The sequence below is a fragment of the Erpetoichthys calabaricus genome, chromosome 2 (genome assembly GCF_900747795.2).
Source record: "Erpetoichthys calabaricus chromosome 2, fErpCal1.3, whole genome shotgun sequence".
Lineage (NCBI taxonomy): Eukaryota > Metazoa > Chordata > Cladistia > Polypteriformes > Polypteridae > Erpetoichthys > Erpetoichthys calabaricus.
In genome coordinates, this window is record NC_041395.2 from 273,885,928 (window position 1) to 273,905,495 (window position 19,568).

Here is a 19,568-nt window from a genome sequence, read left to right on the forward strand (position 1 = left end):
TGGCGCCCTGCCCAAGGTTTGTTTCCTGCCTTGTGCCCTGTGTTGACTGGGATTGCCTCCAGCAGACCCCCGTGACCCTGTAGTTAGGATATAGCAGGTTGGATAATGGATGGATGAATGTTTTCTGCAGGAAAAAGAAAATAACATTTTTTAACATATCATTCTTACCTGTTGTTCTTCACACTCAAAAATACGAGTACCAGCCCCAGAGACAGTTTTTTGCCAACAAATGTCTGCTTAAAATTAAGTAAACAGCCACTATAGTTCACACATATTGTAAAGCTGTGACAGAGTGTGTGCATATAACCAGTATGTTTCACAAGCAAAACCAATATAGGGTACATATAAAACCAGTATAGCATGTGTGCAAATCAATATAGTTCATACGCAAACCAATAGCATATGTATACAAACCAATGTAGCTCACATATAAAGTAATCACACATGAATCGATACAGTTCATATGAATGAAACCAGCATTTTACATACACAAACCAATATAGCATGCATGTAAACTGATAGTAAATATTCGTAAATCAATAGTGTCAACATGTTAACTAATATGTACAAGAATAAATATTTTATGGCCAGTTTGACATTCATAGTATGTGAAATTTTGGTACGTGCCATACATGAATGTGCTTTTTCATAGACTGGAATCCCATCAGGGGTCACCCCATGAAATTATGATGGCAAAAGACTGTTCAGAAATATCAGCGGTGGATTTTTTAAGTTAATTTTTAATACTACAGCTCTTAATTCACTTCATAATTTTTCTGCTATAGTGGATAATACAGTGTTGTATAACAGGGCCCCATCTTACTAAGTTTCTACTTCAATAGAAGAAGAATTTCGTTAAAAATTATTCCCAAACTTGTGTACAAGATGATTAGACATTAGTAGAATACCTATCTTTCATTTTGTAATCGATGAATGCATCCAAATAACTCTTGAAAATATTTAGAAATGAACTTCAATAAATATCAGCAATAACTTGCATGAATGTTTACAAATTGTAATATTCCACTGTAGTCTCATCATTTCATTATTTACGTTAAGATTTTTATAGGCAGTGTTTTGTTTTTCATTAAGATGTTGAAAGATGTGACAGGAAATATTTCAGCTTAAAATTTTCTTTTTAAAAAAAGAACAAAACCTTTATCATTTTCTTTTATTTTCAGGATGTTTATCTTTTTTGTCACCCAGGCGCATTGTGAGCCTTTAAAGATGCTTGATTGATATGGCACAGTTTATGTGTTGAATTTGTTATTCTTTTAAAACTTTGTGACCTGAATTTATTCTTTGTATTATGGTTGTCGCTATAAAACTATAAGCTTGCATTTTCTTAAGTCAGCATTAAATGATGGATGTCAAAACACAGGCAATGTATTATGTATATGGCATTACTGATTTAAGGTGTTTACTTGTCAGCTCGAAGAAATGCAGAAATGTCAACTTATGTGAATTCATACTCATGTCACTTGTAGTGTATTTCATGCCTTGGAATAGTGCTGTTTCTGATAAAAGGTTTTCAGGTTTCACTTCACCACTTTTGTGGTAACAAAATGAACAGCATATAAAATTTATATCTTTTGGTTGATGGAAGGCTATAAATGCTAAAGTGACTCAACTGACCCTTCTTTGTAGAATATCCATCTCCCTATTCTAAGTACTAAAAATGTAAGTCAAGTGAATATAAAATCATCTTTATAGTCTAACAATTTTATACTTTCAGACAGCCTGCCATACTGTTTTTATTTCAGAGGACAAAGTGACTTAAAAGCTCTAGCTTATGGTACATTGGGGTCGAAATTTGCTATACAGTAGGGTGCATTGTCACCAGAATCAGAGCACTAATGTATTAACGCTCAAACTTAATAATTTGCTTGTATGAGCCTGTGGTTTTTTAAAGAATGCACCTGTGAGCCTGATTCTCATGTGTCATATTTCCACAGGATTTACTCCTCCAGGGATGGACCGGTCATCTCCAGACAACAGCCCAGTTCACGGCTTAGTTCGACAAGCTTCTGTTACAACGGGAGCGAATATTCCAATTATCACAGAACTTGGTAAGAAAAAAAGAATAAATAGACTTGTTAAGAAGATTAAGGTAAATAAAATGTGTTTTTTGAAAAAGCAATAATGAAAAAATACAGGTAGCACTTCAGTTAATAGTTCCTTCCAACAGTAATGATTACAGTTAATGCTGATGTTTTAATTACAGATCTGGGCATTACACACAATTTAAAAGTTCATATTTACACTTAGCAATTTAATGCATTATTTTTCTAATATTGAAACTTCAAAAAATGATACTCGTAGTATATGTGATATTCTATAAACAGAATAATGAATTTACAGAGATTATCCACATTTTTTTTAATATAGGGATAGGGATTAGTTGAAGTAATGCAGTTTTCGATCAGGCAAAAATGTTACTTATTCAACTTAATGTCATTAAATATTGAAATGAATTACAAACATAACATTAACATTTGTTGAAAACTGACAATTCATCCTTACATTCTACTATGCTGAAAACAATTTATTAAGTCTCTAGTTCAACATTTTGGACAACTTACCTAAATAGCAATCAAAATTGTGTACAATATATTTTCAAATTTTAGACTGTACCATAAGGAAATGTAATTCAGATTCAGGATTTATTGTAATTTTTTTGGCTATTTGCTGACTAACTCAAACAAAATCAAATTACTTCATTTTTCAAAAGCATTATCCAAACAAAATTCAGTGTCTTGAAAAACTGTAGAAAAATGTGAGATTATGTAGGGGGGACATACACTATCCTGTTGTTGGCCATTTTAATTTCATTCTTTCAAGCATTTTATCTCAATTACTATAACAATTATAGTGTAATTACAGCGAAATATTATTTCTGGAATTATTGCACCCTTCTGTGAATTGATGTTAAATGTACTGCAAAAGGTTTCAGTTTTCTTCATAACAGTAAAAAATATTTATATTGACTTTTGCCAAAATGATTTTAAAGAAATCATTTCAACTTTTTTTTTTTTACTATGCTTCATGCAGTCTCTTTTGCCACTATTGTTGTTTTTATTTCTGCAATAAGTTTGCGCAGTGCCTGACAACCCTCATCATCCATTCTGTTTGCCAACATCTGTGCTCTGTTAGTGACGTCTTGTGTACTGTTATTCTGCCATCATCTTGAAGATTGATTTCCACAAAGCCTGCATCTGTCTTACTTGGCCCTTTGAACATCTCATGGGCTAGATTTTGTCATCTTAGCTGGATGATAATCACAGCAGATTGTGTCAAAATTCATTACAAATTTGTAGGCAATGGGCATGGCAGCAACTGCCCTGTAACTTCACTAACCTCATTAGTGCAAACTAAAAAAAGTTTTTGTATCCTTTAATAAATATCTGAATCACCTGTCAGCTTAAGGGTCCGTTTGCCTGATTCACAGGTGAAAGGGCTTAGCCCACTTTCAATTTTGCTATTTAATGTTGTGTATAATACAGGATGATTCCAAATGCATTGAATGCATTACAAAATTAATTACTCTGTAACTAAGTGATCATAGACCTTCCACACAACCTTGAGGTCAAAGTTGACGTATTGTGGCTGCTGCATCAACCACTGATGACAAAGGACCTAGGATAAATTAGACTTCAGGATTGATGTGTGATGTATGACACAAAAGATACATATTGAGCATTTGTAAAATTAAGAAAAAAATTTGAGAGTTCCTTTACAAATTGGTCTAGACTACAGAAGACGATACTTAGTTATTCAGCAATGCATTTTTGAAAGTGTTCAGTTCTTTTTAAAACATCTTGTATGACACTCAGAGTTCAGTCATATGCTGTTTTGTTTTTGAGTACATACTGTAGCAGTATGGCGGTGCTAATAAGTCATTTCTGAAGAAGAAAAATCATAATCTGTGTATTTAACGCATAAAAACAACACTACAGTATGCATTACTCAAATTCACACTAATTTATACTCATTCTTGCACCATTTATTGTGTAACAGTCAGGGTCTCTGCCCCTGCTGTGTGCATCTTGCCCTGTTGAACAGGGCTCTGTTGAGGCAAATCCAAAAAATACATACTGATTAATGTTTTTACAAAGTCACATGACCACTAACAGAAATATATCTGAATATTATCTATACCAGAAGTGAGCAATGTCTGTCCTGGTGAGCCGTAGTGGCTACAGGTTTTCATTCCAAACCCAATTGCTTAATTAGAAACCAATCCTTGCCAATCTCAGACCTTATTTAATTTTATGGCTTGTTAGTCTGCAATGCAAGGTTCTTATATTGCAGATTTTTTTCCTTTCCAAAGATATGATCCATATGACTTGAAGCCTTAAACAAATAATTTTCAGTCTGTTACATTTTTCTATTAAGTGTTTTATTAAATCAAACAGTGCATGATGAACACACACACAGATGTAAATGGAAACAAGCTAGATGGAGAACTGCTGGCTACTTTGCCATTTATATCTTATTGCTAATAAGGAGCCATTAAAACTGCAAATGCAGCTATTTAAGATTGACATAAACAATTAAGGTTGGGAACACTTAATGAGCAAGACCACTAAAATGAAGAATCAAAATGTCACTTAAGCAATAAGTGCTTCATCAGCAATAATTGACTTCTCATTAAGAAGGTGGGTTGGAAGAAAAACCTGCAGCCACTGCGGCTCTCCAGGACCGGCATTGCCCACCCCTGATCTATACAGAGAGATATTCCACATGTTTCAAATGAAGCATTGTTAAATGTACATTGTGGAACGAGCCCTGGACACAGACAGGCAGACATGTTAATTTGCACCACCACGTTTATTTACACTACTATTTACAAAGTCTTGTGCCACACAAATCCCAATCTCCCCCAAAGTCCAGGCCAACCACACTTTGCCTTCTTCGGACCACCTCCTTCTCTCTTTCTCCAACCTCGTCCTGCTTCCACCCGACTCCAGCCTCAAATGAAGGGAGGCGGCCCCTTTTATTCCTTCCCGGATGTGCTCCAGGTGTGCACCGGCCATCCCGTGGACACGCCCCAGTGTGGCGGAAGTGCTGGCTGTCCTCCTAGAAGCACTCCGGGTGTTCCCTCTCTTCTTCCCCCCAGTACTTCCTGGTGTGACGGAAGTACTGGGGTCCTGGGTCCTTCAGGCAGGAGAACGCCCCCTGGCGGTGACCACGGGCCCCTACAGGGTTGGGCTTCCAAGCTCTGTACCCATAGCCCCCAACACAACCAGGGCGGACGCCCCTTCGCAGTCTGGAGGAGGAATGAACCCTCCTCCTGTCTTCCTGGGCGTCCTGGCCGGGCATGAACCCTGGCCGGGTGCCACAACATTATAAACATTTTATTAAAGTATAAGTGTGTTATTTTTGAATCCAGTTATTTTTTCAGATTAGTTATTCCTTTGTTTACTAATTAAAAAATAAATAAAAACACTTCTCCCACAGCAGCTTACATTGGTGGTTAATAGGTTTCCAAATGAAATGTGAAATAAAAGCATTTAATTTTACCGAAAAGGCCTAGTTCAAGGCAACAATTGAAAGATGTCTGTTTTCATCTTTCTAACTTTGATCGATTCTTCCAGTCTGAGTTCAGAAATTGGAAAATGTCTCTAGAACCCCATTAATACTGAGTGCTGGAAAACTGCCCCCCATCAGTACGCAAACAGTAGTCTCGTATGACTGGGCTCATCAACGATTATTTTCCAGTGGTGGTTACAGTAAGTCCTACTCTCAGCTGCAAAGGCATTCCTGAATAGGCACCATTTTTCATTTTGCACATTTGTACCACCAATTGCCATTTGTCCTGAATGTTACCATATAGGGATAGGGTATAAATTTTCCTCTCTCCATATCGAAGCTTCTTATTGGTGTTTTATGGCTCATAAATGTAAGAAATGATGCCAAACTTTATAGTCTGATAGACATACTGATGGTTTAAAATGTGAGCTTGTCTATCTGAATCCTTAGAAAAATTCCCAGTTCAAGAGAAAAAAACTACACTGCTTTTTTGAATCACTGTCAAAAGTACAATTGTAACTACACTAGTCATGAAATGAGCTGCAAGTGCTCAATTCTTTTGTGGATAAAAGGTTATCACATTTAGACCCTTTCACTTTTTATACATTTTGTTATGTAGTAGCCTTACACTAAAATCATTTAAATTACCCCCAATCAAGCAACACTCAATATCCTAGAAAGAAAAAGCAAAAACAGAATTTTACAAATTTTTGCAAATTTATTAAAATTAAAAAAACTGAATTTCCACCTTGACAAAAGTATTCAGACTCGCTACTCTTTATTTAGTTAAAACAGTAGAATATTTTTGACAATGATGTAACAACCTTCACACACGTGGATTTTTAGATTTTCTGCCATTCTTCTCTATACAGAGCCTCTTAAGCTTTGTTAACTTGGAAAGAGACCATCTGTGGACAGCTGTTTTCAGGTCTCTCCAGAGATGTTTGATTGGGTTCAAGTCCAGGCTTAGTCTGGGCAACTCAAGGATATTCATAAGGTTATCCCTATGCCACTCATGTGTTGTATTTGCATGACCCTTAGAATTGGGCCAAACAATTCAGTCTTGGTTTCACAAAGTCTGAGAATCCTTTAGGTGCCTGTTTGAAAACTCCAAGCAGGTTTTCATGTGTCTTTTACTAAAACGTTTGTCTGGCTACTCTACCATAAGGCAGAGTTGTTCCCATCCCCACATAATTTCCCTATTGCTCAGCCAGAGTTCTTGGTTACTTATTTTACCAAGGCCCTTCTCCCCAGATTGCTCAGTTTGACTAGGCGACCAGCTCTAGAAAGAGTTCTGGTGTGGATAATAAAGGGTCTGAATACTTGTGTGAATGTGATATTTCAGTTTTTGTATTTCTAATACATTTGCAAATATTTCCAATATATTGTTTTCACATTTTAATTTAATGTTACTGAGTATTGCTTGAAAAAATTATTTTGGAAGATACCATAATGTGATAAAAAAGAAGGAACCTGAAAATACTGTATAGGAAACATAGTCAAGGTAGACAGCAGGATTTCTTGAAAATGGAAAGCATCTCACAAAAATTATACTTTTCCAGAAATCATACACAATATCATTTCCAATGATATTACATATCATGAAATAAGCAATCTATTTGTACAATCTAAAGAAATGACTCAGTACTGGGGACTTTTTAGGACCAGTTTTCGTGTATTTTCTATCCTCCTATTGACCTACATTATAAGTTGCTGAAGGGACATGTGTTGCTACATTTAGTATTATTTAACATTTAATAAAAAGCAAGTTTCAGGAGAGAATTAATATATGCCATAATTGGGAAAAACAACTTCAACTAAACCTATTCTTTTATTTTATAAAAACAGTTGCAGTGAGCTAAGATTTTCTGCTTCTTTTTCTCATGCTGAGCATTCTGCCCAGAAGGAAAGAAGAGAATGAAGATTAGATGAATACTACAGTGCTGATACAAATGGTTTAAATTAAATTGCAAGCCACACAGATATTTAAAAACAGTTGGCTATAGTACTTTTACAAATGTAACAACGTATAATAATAGAAGTACAGTATAACGAATCAACAGTAATGTTCCTGCGAGCTTCAGGTAATTTTTCAGCAGGACTAAGAAATAGCACCTCTACCGTTAGTTAACTGCTTTAGTTAGTTTATTTTATGAAGTCTTCAATTGATGACATTAGTTGGTGCTATGCTTACATTGTTAAATCCATGTAGTTACTGTTAACCATGCATTTGGTTTTAACAAATGTATTACAATAACAGTACTAATATAAGTAAAAGACATGTTCTGAATATAATGAGAAAAAATGAAAAAAGCACATTCAATACATAATTAACTCCAGAACAACTCAAACCAAAATTCTTTTTTTTTTTTTTTTACTAAACCTGGTCAGAAAAATCCCTAATCAAAAGTGTTTCATTGTTTACTTTCAAATGTGATTAGCATTACAAACAGATAATGATCAAGTTCTTTGAAAGCAGCAACAAAAAATTACCACAGAACAGTAAATGAAAACATTTCCTTTTTCTGAAAATTCACAAGATTGTGCTTTTGTCCCCAGTAATGAAAGGAACTTTTTCCCCTCCAGAGGTTTCTGCTAATGAAACAAAGAATAAAAAAGAATAAATAATTTAGAACTGCGGCCAATGTGATCATATTTTGTATATTTAAACAAGGAATGAGGCTGGAAGGTTGGATTGATTAAAGTAGTATGATGAATTGTGAGCTTTGCATCCTCTGGTTCAATGCTCAGCATCAAATATCTTACTTGCCTTTTCATTCACCATTAATCACAGAGGGGTTCAATAAAGCTCAAGAGTACCTTGGTCTGTTACTTCTGATATTTACATTTTGTTTTGGTTTTGTCATAATGTATTTCACTTACAACAAAGCATATGTTTTTATAATAATGTATAATGACAATCATAGTCTAACAATGTACTATATCTTTTGAGTATAATGTATCATGATGTGCTCTTTTTTATATAACTTGCGCTCCAGTACTGTGTAGTGGTAATTAGTTTTAGAACTACCTAAGTTTTAGTTATTTTGTGTTTTTTTTCCCCCTATAGTAGTACTGTACAACATTAATACATATGTATATGACTTAAGGATTTTTGTTAAGATCATTTTCTTCCTAACATAGTGTGCAGTGCTTACTAAAATATAGACTACTGCATTCATATATTAAAGTACATACATATTATAACTATATGTTTTAACTTATTAAAAAAACAGATCCGAATATGTGGTATTTCAAAAGAAGAAAATATTTTTTTGTGTGCAATTTTTTGTTAATAGGTGGAAATGCAACATGTAGGAAATAAGTTAGAAATGCAAGATATTGGAAAAAGCCTGAAAATGATTTAGTGATTTATGTGTATTCAATTTAATTTTTTCCTGACAATGTATAAATGGAATTTAAATGACTAAAAAAAAAGTTTCTCTCTAATCGCAAATATGGCAGAGTTAAATGCCATGTTCAAATTCTACCAATGCCTAGTGGTAATATATTTGTGGAAGAAGAAGTGTACCTGCATTAGAAGCTAGCCAGAAGTGAGAAACCTGGTGCATTTGTATATAAAAGGATCTCTGACAGAATGGAGCATTTTTTTGTAATCATCAAAGATATTTTTAAAGTGAAACAATAAGAGAAGAAGACACACACAATGTAAAAGGAAGAGTGAGTAAGAGTAAATAAGAAATAATTTACACCAGATTAGATTTTTAGAGGATATTAAAAACTGCATCAGTAAGATACTAGAACAGACCAAGAATAAATAAGATATTGAAACAGAGGTTAATGAAACATTTTAAATATATTGAATGGTCATATTGATGTCATTTATCGCTTTATCACTTCGTCACTTTGACACAGCACTAACTGGTACCCCCATCTTTCAGTTTCCCCTAATTGTTAAGAATGTTTTGGAAGTTCATAAAAAAATATTAAGGTCATACTCTACAAGGTTAGCCACAGTCCTGAGTTGACAAAAGGCAGTAGATGATCACTATTCATATTTTCATATTTTTGATGAAACATATTTGGAGGAAACAAATAAGGAAATGTTACCCATATACAGATTCATATGTAATATACTGTATAAGAGCATTTTCAACTTGTAAATTACATTTTTTCTCATAACACTGTTTTTCAAGTGGTTTTTGTGTCTTAAAAATGTGTTTAAAAAGTGTCAATGAAATTTTTTTGATTCCATAGGAAAAGCAGTGCTGAATTGTAAACTAGGCAATAATTGCCATACAGCATACTATACATTAAAACCTGTTATCATCATAAAACAGACAGAACAATTGGATGGAGGTAACAGTGAGTTTAGGAAAGAGCTCAGCTTTCCATGATTTTAAATACACTCAAAAGTGGTTTCTTTGCTTGGAGATAAACTACCCAAAGCCTTTTATATATTTTTAAAAGTTTGTCCTAAAAAAATAAAAACATTAAAAAAAAACTAGCATCTGAATAAAATGCCAAAATAATCAATTTAAATTAGGAAGACAATAAACAAATACTGTATGTGCTGTCTGTTGAGCTATATTTCATCTCTTTTAGAAGATATTTTTCTTAAATGTTTTACTAGCATTTAGGAACTATGTTCTACCATGAAATTATATACTCAGTTTTAGTTTATTACCATGTATTACACCTGAACCCACAATGCATTTCAAGTAGACAAATGTGTCAGCATTTTTAACATTGTAATTGCTTCAGATTTATTACAGAAAGTGGTGCATTTTTCAGTTTTTGTAGATTTTATTTTTTATATTTAACTCATTTAAAGAATAATTACAAATATGAATTGTTCTGGATGAGGTTAAGGCTGTAAATTTAGTTTGGTCTCCTAAATATCTAACCCATTTTGTCCCAATTCAGGCATACAAAAAACAAGGCCAATCCTGGCAGCTTCTGCTGCAAGGCAGGAATCGACCTTTGGTGGACGTATAGGCAGTATATGCCTTGTGATAGGGAGAAACCGCAAACCCTACACTAACAATTGCCAGGCTGGGACCTGAACATTACCTACCTGACCACAATGCATCCCATCATATTATAGATTACTTTTCCTATTGATTCAGATATTGGGCGATTCCTCTCCCTGTCTTAAAATGAAAAATTAATATAGTTAGTTATTTGAATAACCTGCAACTCACTGGTTTATCCCTTCAGCCATGATTGTTTTCTACATCTAAACATAAGATTTTCAAAAATAAGAATTAGCCTTTTGAAGTGTGATGTAAATCTCTTCAATGTACAAATCAACCATGACTTACTTGTCAGCTACCAACATTTGTAAAATTGCAGTTCAGCGGTTTCTGTTAGCACAATGTCAGGCTTTGTGAAAGCATGTCACTGATCCTCAGTGGAGGTTACATTTCTTGCATAAAATATAGCAGTAATAACATAGTAATAGAAACCATATTAAAAATAGGTCTCTGTAAATTATTGGTACAATGTATCAGATGATAATGTGGCTATTCATTATAAAAATAATGCATTATTTGAATGTTCTTTTGTATCCTGCACACAATGATCACAAATAAACATAATAGATCTGCAGAGTAACACAGTAGTGTAAAATCAGCAGTGATGCCATGTTAACTTATCACCTCCTTTTCTAAATCATTAAAACTACACAGGTACCAGGCATATTTGTTTAAGAAACTTGTTTATGTATATCAACAACAATGTATGTAGAATGTATAATTAAAAAAGAAACAAAATTTCAGTGTATTTTCTTGCATAGTGTACTATCCAAAATTCAAGATTATTTATGTAAGTGGTTATTGTTTAGCTGTACTCAGGCCAGTATGTTTTTTCTTTCTATGTTTCAAAGTAATATATGTTGTGTACTGTATAAGGTTAGAAATGTTTGTCTTGTTCTTTGTCCTTTCTTAGTCTACATGCCTCTTCTCCCTTTCACTTGTTTCTATAACTATTTCCCCCCAACACTGTTTTGCATCATTAGCTAAACCTGGCAAACTACTGCCTTTGGTTTCATTCAGTCAGGAAAAAAACAGTGGAGCCAACATTCAAATGATAACTGAACTGGGTAAGCAGTACCTTTGTCCTTTGCTGCAGTGTCATTCTCCCTCCTTCATCAGCTTTCTCTTGATTTATCTGCCTGCAATAGAGGGCTGCTCCCATGGCACCACTTTGAACACATTTTATTGTTGGTTCTGGTTGAAATTGACTGTCTTGTTTTGGCCTTTTTTAATGATTTTTTTCACACAGCATCACTAGGTCTTTGATCACACTAGTCTGTCCTTGTGGCTGTTTCCATAGCATCTTCTCACAGTTCATTTCTTTGGCCCAAGCCTTTTTCATCAGCATCTTGTCAATATGACTGACATTTCTTTTCACAGCTCACAGGAAGTCTGGGAAGAAATAAAATTTCAAAACAAAACTCGAGATCAAACCTTCCTTTAAGCTGTTTACTTTTTGCTACAACTAATCTCCAAAGAATAGGTTTTGAGGCTATAAAATAAAGAATGCTTTTGAGATGTGCATTTCATATACAACGATATTTGAGCTTTGTCTGAAAATTAAGTCCATTGGTGCTGGAAAAATAACTATAAATAATGCCAGAGCAGTGCAATCTTTATTTTATCAGGAAAGGATGCATGTTTTTGTGGACTATTTAATAATTGTTGAGGTCAATTTCCTGACAATTTTAAACTCTACATAAATTATGCCTCTGTTAATATTTTATTATGTAGCACCATCTCTATGTCTTATTATGTACATCAGCTTGAAATGTATTGTACAAATCTTCTTACATGATGTTTATTTTTTATTTTAAGTAAAAAAATGTTTTTCTTTTTAAATATTATAGAGTATGGATTAGTATGTGTAAAGTAAAAAATTTACTAAAATATTATGAGATTCCAAATGTTCCAAAACACATAAATTATACTATAGGTGGTATTATTAATGAAAGTAAAGCAATAAAAGGTGAAGCATATCTATATATGTACATGTTGAGAGTGTGTGTATACAGTTTATGTATATATATATATATATATATATATATATATATATATATATATATATATATACACACACATACACATGTACTTATATGCTTTCTGTATATACTGTATGTGTACACACTCACTCTCTGTCTCTGCTCCCTAATATACATAATATGTTTATATAATAGAAAGAAGATGAGTTAACAGTTTATCTTACCAAATGGGTTCTCTATTTATTTATTAAAAACACTCTCTCGTTATAGCATTTATGTAAACTGCCTGGAGCAACTAGTCATGTCTCCTCTGGCTTTTATTCCCTCTATCTCTCATCTGCGTTTAATAACTCATCAGACCTGCTGCTAGCTGTTCTGGGATGCCTTTTACTGTTGCACACCACAGAGGAGTCAGCTCAAAATAACAATTATTCTTTTCTGTTGCATATCCATCCTGTGTGAAGCTCCACCCCTTTGCGTCTCCTTAAAGTCCGTCTATATTAAAACCAACACCATGATCACATTTTTGACAAGCTCTGCCCCTTCAGCTCAGCCTTACTAAGCAGAGTGGATCTAACCATGAGGTTGTACATGAGAAAGAGCATCTGCCTTCTAATTCAGTGAGGTCTTTTGATGTTCAGGCTTGAAACCATGCCTGTTTCTATATTGAACATCCAAAGATTGCTTATCTTTGTGAAGAGCTATGATATGAGGCCTTGGTGAATTTCCATAGCTACTGATATGCCACAGCTTAATGATGGCCTATTTCATCTCAAAGGTCTCACATTCAATGGCCGCATACTATACTTCTGTTCCCACGACAACAGCTTCGGGCTAAGGAATATGATAGACAGTGTTTTTACCTTTGATTACCTGCATCACAATGGCGTCCAGCCCTGAGTTAGATGTATTTACCTGCAGTAAAACAGGGTCAGGAACATGTTATGTTTTTTTCAGTGGTCGAATTTCAAAACATGTTATTCCATATACACTTTTTTAACAAGTCAGTCAAAGGTCTGGAATGTTCTGAAAGTACATAGTTGTAATAACCTACTACTGTAATCTAAAAACAAGCTTTTTCTTGTCCCCTATTCCTGGGTTGGCACCAACTCTCAATGCCATGTTCTGTACTTTGTACCTTTGATTTTTTTACTTGTCTATGACTAACCATATAGCACAAATATTTGTAATACAGTAATCCCTCGCTGTATCGCGCTTCACCTTTCGCGGCTTCACTCTATCGCGGATTTTGTATGTAAGCATATTTAAATATATATCGCGGATTTTTTGCTGGTTCGCGGATTTCTGCGGACAATGGGTCTTTTAATTTCTTGTACATGCTTCCTCAGTTGGTTTGCCCAGTTGATTTCATACAAGGGACGCTATTGGCAGATGGCTGAGAAGCTACCCAACTTACTTTTCTCTCTCTCTTGCGCTGACTTTCTCTGATCCTGACGTAGGGGGATTGAGTAGGGGGGCTGTTCGCACACCTAGACGATACGGACGCTCGTCTAAAAATGCTGAAAGATTATCTTCACGTTGCTACCTTCTGTGCAGCTGCTTCCTGAAGCGACATGCTGCAGGGTGCTTCGCATACTTAAAAACTCGAAGGGCAAGTATTGATTTTTGATTGAAAAACAAACTCTGTCTCTCTCTACTTCTCTCCTTCTCTCTTTCTCTGCTCCTGACGGAGGGGGTGTGAGCTGCCACCTTCAACAGCTTTGTGCCGCGGTGCTTCGCATACTTAAAAAGCCAAACAGCCCTATTGATTTGTTTGCTTTTCTCTATCTTTCTGACATGCTCTGCTCCTAATGCGCACTCCTTTGAAGAGGAAGATATGTTTGCATTCTTTTAATTGTGAGACGGAACTGTCATCTCTGTCTTGTCATGGAGCACAGTTTAAACTTTTGAAAAAGAGACAAATGTTTGTTTGCAGTGTTTGAATAACGTTCCTGTCTCTCTACAACCTCCTGTGTTTCTGCGCAAATCTGTGACCCAAGCATGACAATATAAAAATAACCATATAAACATATGGTTTCTACTTCGCGGATTTTCTTATTTCGCGGGTGGCTCTGGAACGCAACCCCCGCAATGGAGGAGGGATTACTGTAATGTAAAGCAAAATGGTATTTTTGAGGTTTATGTGTAGTCTGGCCTCTTTTATTAAATGGCTGCTAAGTATGCGAAGTATGCCTTACCAAGAGCACATAAGAATGGTAATGTTGTCAAATTTGGCATAATTGAGCATTTCAATTTGTCCATCTGACCCTTGGAATTTAGTAGATTCTTAATGAAGTGCAAAGGGATACGTTCTGTACTGCTATTTTTATACTTTGTACACTCCGTCATAGGGTGTGTTACGGAAACAAAACGGCCACCCAAAAGTCACTCAATAGAGTCTACCATAGACATAGGTTAAGAACTGAACTTTCTCTGTTTGCTGTTTGATTTTGCATCATTGTGTCATCAAGTTATTACATCATTGCCAAGACCTATCTAATTTTTGACATATAGCAATTAGGACAGCTCTTATATCCCCCAGGGTCTATGGCTGTCTTTATCACTTCTGTTTGTAGGTTTTAGGTCATTGTTTTTGTTAATGATTTGTTAATGCTACACTGTGAAACAATGCCATTGTGTCTAACAACTAAAACTTTTGAGACAGGATTAAATTGAGGATTCAGATTTAAATCGGATGTATTGAGACACTGAATTTCTGAAACTGTTGTCTCACATTCTTGGTAACAGTGGCTTGATTCTCAGCTTGCTCCTCCCAGCCATCTCAGACACATTGTGGTTGTCTCCGTTTGAATAACTCGAAAGGTTAAAAACCAGTGAAATGTTGTCATACCATACAATAAGCAAATATGACAAAAAGGAACATTAAGTCTAATTTCTTTTTGTCTGTTGTCAATTTTTAAAAGTGTGTTTTAAAATCATGGTAAACCTTTGTAGCAAACTGCCAAATATAGAGTGACAGAAAAGTTTTTTAAATGTACAGTATAATCTGCAGCATTTTTACTGTTTGTTTTATTCTCTCTAAGATTAAAAAATTCCCCTATATTTTTGGGTCATTTTGGCATGCAGGCCCTTACAATTATTTGCAGCCTGCATTGGGAAAATTGTCTATTGGAAACCAAGAATCTGAAAAAAAAAACTCTACATTGGGTAAATAATGAGATTAAAAAGGAGCCTGAAAGGAATAAAACTAATGTAAGTTGTATAAAGCACACAAGGCAGATAACTCATGTGCTAACCATAGGAATGAGAGCATGAAAGCAGTGGTTTAAAAGCATACTAAAAAATCTAAAAAGCAGTTAGTAAGAAATATTTCAGAAAAGGTGAAAAATAACCAAAAGGGATTCTTTCAGTATTTTACTAGTATTAGAATTGTCAAGGCGGAAGTGAAGTACGTTAGGATAATAAAGGTGAATTAAAATATGCAGACATTGAAAATAACAAATGCATTTAGCAGTTTTCTGCAAAGACAAAGTAAAGACATTTTACATTCTTTATGATGTTCTTTTCGGCATGCCACTGTCCTCAGCATCTTTGTTAGCATCATCATCATCATCTATTACACTTACATTCTTGTTGCTGTCAGTTTCACACTTGAAGTACTCCCAGACAGTACCTTACAATTTATTTCCAATTCTTTGCTGTATGCCCATGGTCAAAAACATGTTCTGTTTAGGCACCTGACAACTATCATACTCATTAGACTACATAACCATACATAACCATACATTTTAACATACTGTTGTGCATATTGGAGAGTCTAATGGGATTAGACATCCCATTCCTTTGACTTTTTGAAAGTTTAATTTAAAACTGTAAATATTCACACACGCTCATATATTACTAAATATTTAGACATGTTTATATAGACATCTGTAACAGAGAAAAGATCACTCCAGGAATTTGAGCATAATATACTTTTCTAGTCATCTTCTGTTCACTGTCTGTTTTCTTTGTATTTATTTAAAGAAGAAATTAACTGAGGACCAATAAGACATTTGTTTCTCACACTACAGACTCTGATGTCCTTCTCCTCTTAGGCAGCTGTGCATCTGGGCCCTTTCTTTTTCTCTTCTGTTTAGATCCAGTTTGCCCTCTGCTCTCAAGAAAGTAATAGACACCTATTAAATGTTCATATAAATATTCAGTTTCTTAGCAATTTGTCATATGAAATTGCCTTTATTCTGTGAAAAAAAACACAATAGACTGACATGTTCCTTGACAAAGCTGTTTCATTTTGTCAATTATTAAACCCAGAATTTAACTTTTGGAATACCAGTACCTTGTAACCCAAGTAAACAGAATAACAGGGGCTAATGCAATTACAAAGGTTTCTCTAATAACCAATTAACATGTAACCATAAATAATTAAGGATAAGCTAAGGGAGATGACAATTAGGATAATGAAGGAATTGCTGCTGAAAATGGGGCTTTGTAGCCATGTGTGAATAATAAATTTAAAATCATTCATTTTAATCGTTATTAGCCATTATAAACACTAGTAATACCTTGGCTATATTTTAAATGAGTTTAATGGTATCTTCATACTAAAAGGTCTCAATTTCTATCAAAAACATGATCGTTTCCAGGTATTCTTTAATTAATTCTTTTACAGTTTTTATTTCTACGTTCACCTTACCATCAATAGGGACAAGATGATTTACAGCCTACTTTAGAAGTGCAAAATAAGAATCATCCCTTATGGGGGGACATAAGCCCAATGCTATGGAACACACACCCAGCCTCACTTACACCAGACCATTTTAAATTTACTAATTAGCCTAAAATGAACAGTATAGGAGTAAACTAATATCAATGAAAACTGCACATAAATAATGTCACTGAAATAGCAATATTGTCTCTCATTATTATTACATATTAAATATGATATGCTGAATTCATCCTTCATTGTCTGAAAAAATGTGTAATTTTTTTATTTCCTGAAATTGACCATTTTTTCCCTCAAGCTCTAAACATTTCTTCAGACTCGTTGTAAAATATCTGACAAACAATATTCCTCTTTTCACATAGTCTATTGTTTCCATTACAGAGACAACCACAATATCTCTATTCTTGACTCTGTGTACATTTTCTTTTTTAATTGTGGGATCTATATATATAAAATCCCTATGTGCGTCCAGGTGTCCGTGTGTGGGTGTCTTCTGGTGAAGTGCGCATGCGCGGGGCACGGTGCGATGAGCGATATTACTGTCAGAGAAAGTTAGAGGCGTTTTACGGAAATACAAACCAGTATTACTGCGAGAGGAAATTAAAGGTACACAATACAGTGATGCATATTACAGCCACATACAAGAGAGTATTACTGTCAGAGGAGATTAAAGGCATATTACCGACGTGCACGCCAGTGGATGTACAAGACGGTATCCTTCAATAAGGGCGCGCACAGGCGGCATCCTTCAATAAGGGTGCGCACAAAAAGGCGAGCCTCAAAAGGGCGACCTCAATTGGGCGCAGCGAATAAAGGCGCGAGAAATAAAGATCTGCACCTTTGTTGCTCTTCACATATTTCAGAGCCATTTGAACTAAATTATCTATGAACACCTTTTTCGCCGTGCTCAATTGAGGTCGCCCTTTTGAAGCTCGCCTTTTTGTGCGCGCCCTTATTGAATAGAGCCGTATAAGACAGTATTACTGTCACAGAAAATTAAAGACACACAATACACAGCGGCAGCCCACGAAAAACGGTCAGCTCAGCAAGTAAACATCAACAAAAGAAAGGCTGAAAGAAAGAAAAATACGACCAACAAAAAGAATGAGGTCTAAGTCCCTTGCCATTTAATATAGACTGTTCCTACTAATGTTTATGCACTACTGTTCTAGCGCCCATTATTGTAACGGGCTAGATGACTAGTTTATATAATATTGAGTTAATTGGTTTAACGATAGGTATCTGTAGTAGCAGTATTAGTATTAGTAGTAGTAGTAGTAGTATTTTCACATGTACAAAGAACAGTGGATTTCTTAGTTTTTACAGTACAATTTAACACTGTTCTGGTGTGCAAAATCTTCACATTTTCAACTGCAAACTGTTTATATGAAATTTTAAACATTTTGGTCAAACGAACTAGGATGAACTGAATTTACAGGACTTGCAGGGCATTGCGAACATTATTTTGTATTATACTAGTAATTTATGCATTTTATCCAGTCAACTTCTTTTTCAATTACTTTATTACCAGGGAAAAGGAAATAAGTACACACAACACAACCCATTTTTAACCTATGAACAGGTGAATGCTGAAGGACTAGGATTACTAAATTAGTTTGCAGCTTAGGAAAGGAAGGAGTGCAGAGCTACTTAAAAGATCAAACACTTTGATCAAAGTCATTCATCATCAGGACAGGATGGCCAATCAAATGTGTGCAGTGTCACATGTCCTTAAGCCCCATGTGTGCATTTTAACCTTAAATATGGCTTGTCTGATGGACCAAAAAAAAGGAAGAAAAGGGCACTGTCAAATCGAGAGATGGGAAGTCATCTTTTTCAGACGTCAGAAGAAGTAACTAAACAATGCTGACTGCTAAACCAAAAGCCGTCCAAAACATACACTCCTTGACACTTCTGATTTTCCGTAAGCTTTTCTAAGACTGTTTAGATCCAGACTTTGCTATCTATTTTATTTTCTGTTATATTTTCTTCTTTTTGATATTGTTATGCATTAATAAATACCATATTGCTTTTATATTTTCTATACTTTGTCTTTTATCTAGACCAGGGGTCCTCAATCTCAGTCCTGGAGGGCCACAGTGGCTGCATGTTTTTGTTCTAACCTGGTTGCTTAATTAGAAAGCAATTCTTGCCAATAATTTAATTTCATGGCTTGTCAGTGCTTTAACTCTGCTATGTCAGGTAATTCTTATATCCTGGATTTTCTTTCCCTTTCTAAGGATATCATCCAAATGATTTGAAGGTTAAAATGGATGAGTAATTCTCAGTCCTTCACTTTTTCCTCTTCAATTTCCTTCCTAGTATTTAATTAAACCCAATAGTGCATGATAAATACACACAGGTGTAAAT

At 34.8% G+C, this 19,568-nt stretch overlaps 1 protein-coding gene across 15 annotated transcripts in view; it reads left to right on the forward strand.

The window, feature by feature from the left end:
* kcnma1a (potassium large conductance calcium-activated channel, subfamily M, alpha member 1a) overlaps positions 1-19,568 on the forward strand; it is a 733,327-nt gene that overhangs the window by 680,526 nt on the left and 33,233 nt on the right. For 8 of the 15 annotated variants that reach the window (XM_051923733.1, XM_051923728.1, XM_051923736.1 and 5 more), the window contains 2 exons: positions 1,956-2,069; positions 11,513-11,596. In XM_051923733.1, coding sequence (XP_051779693.1) covers positions 1,956-2,069; positions 11,513-11,596 — 198 coding nt within the window. The remainder of the gene's footprint in view (positions 1-1,955; positions 2,070-11,512; positions 11,597-19,568) is intronic. The other 7 variants (XM_051923735.1, XM_051923732.1, XM_051923737.1 and 4 more) reach the window with 1 other exon arrangement.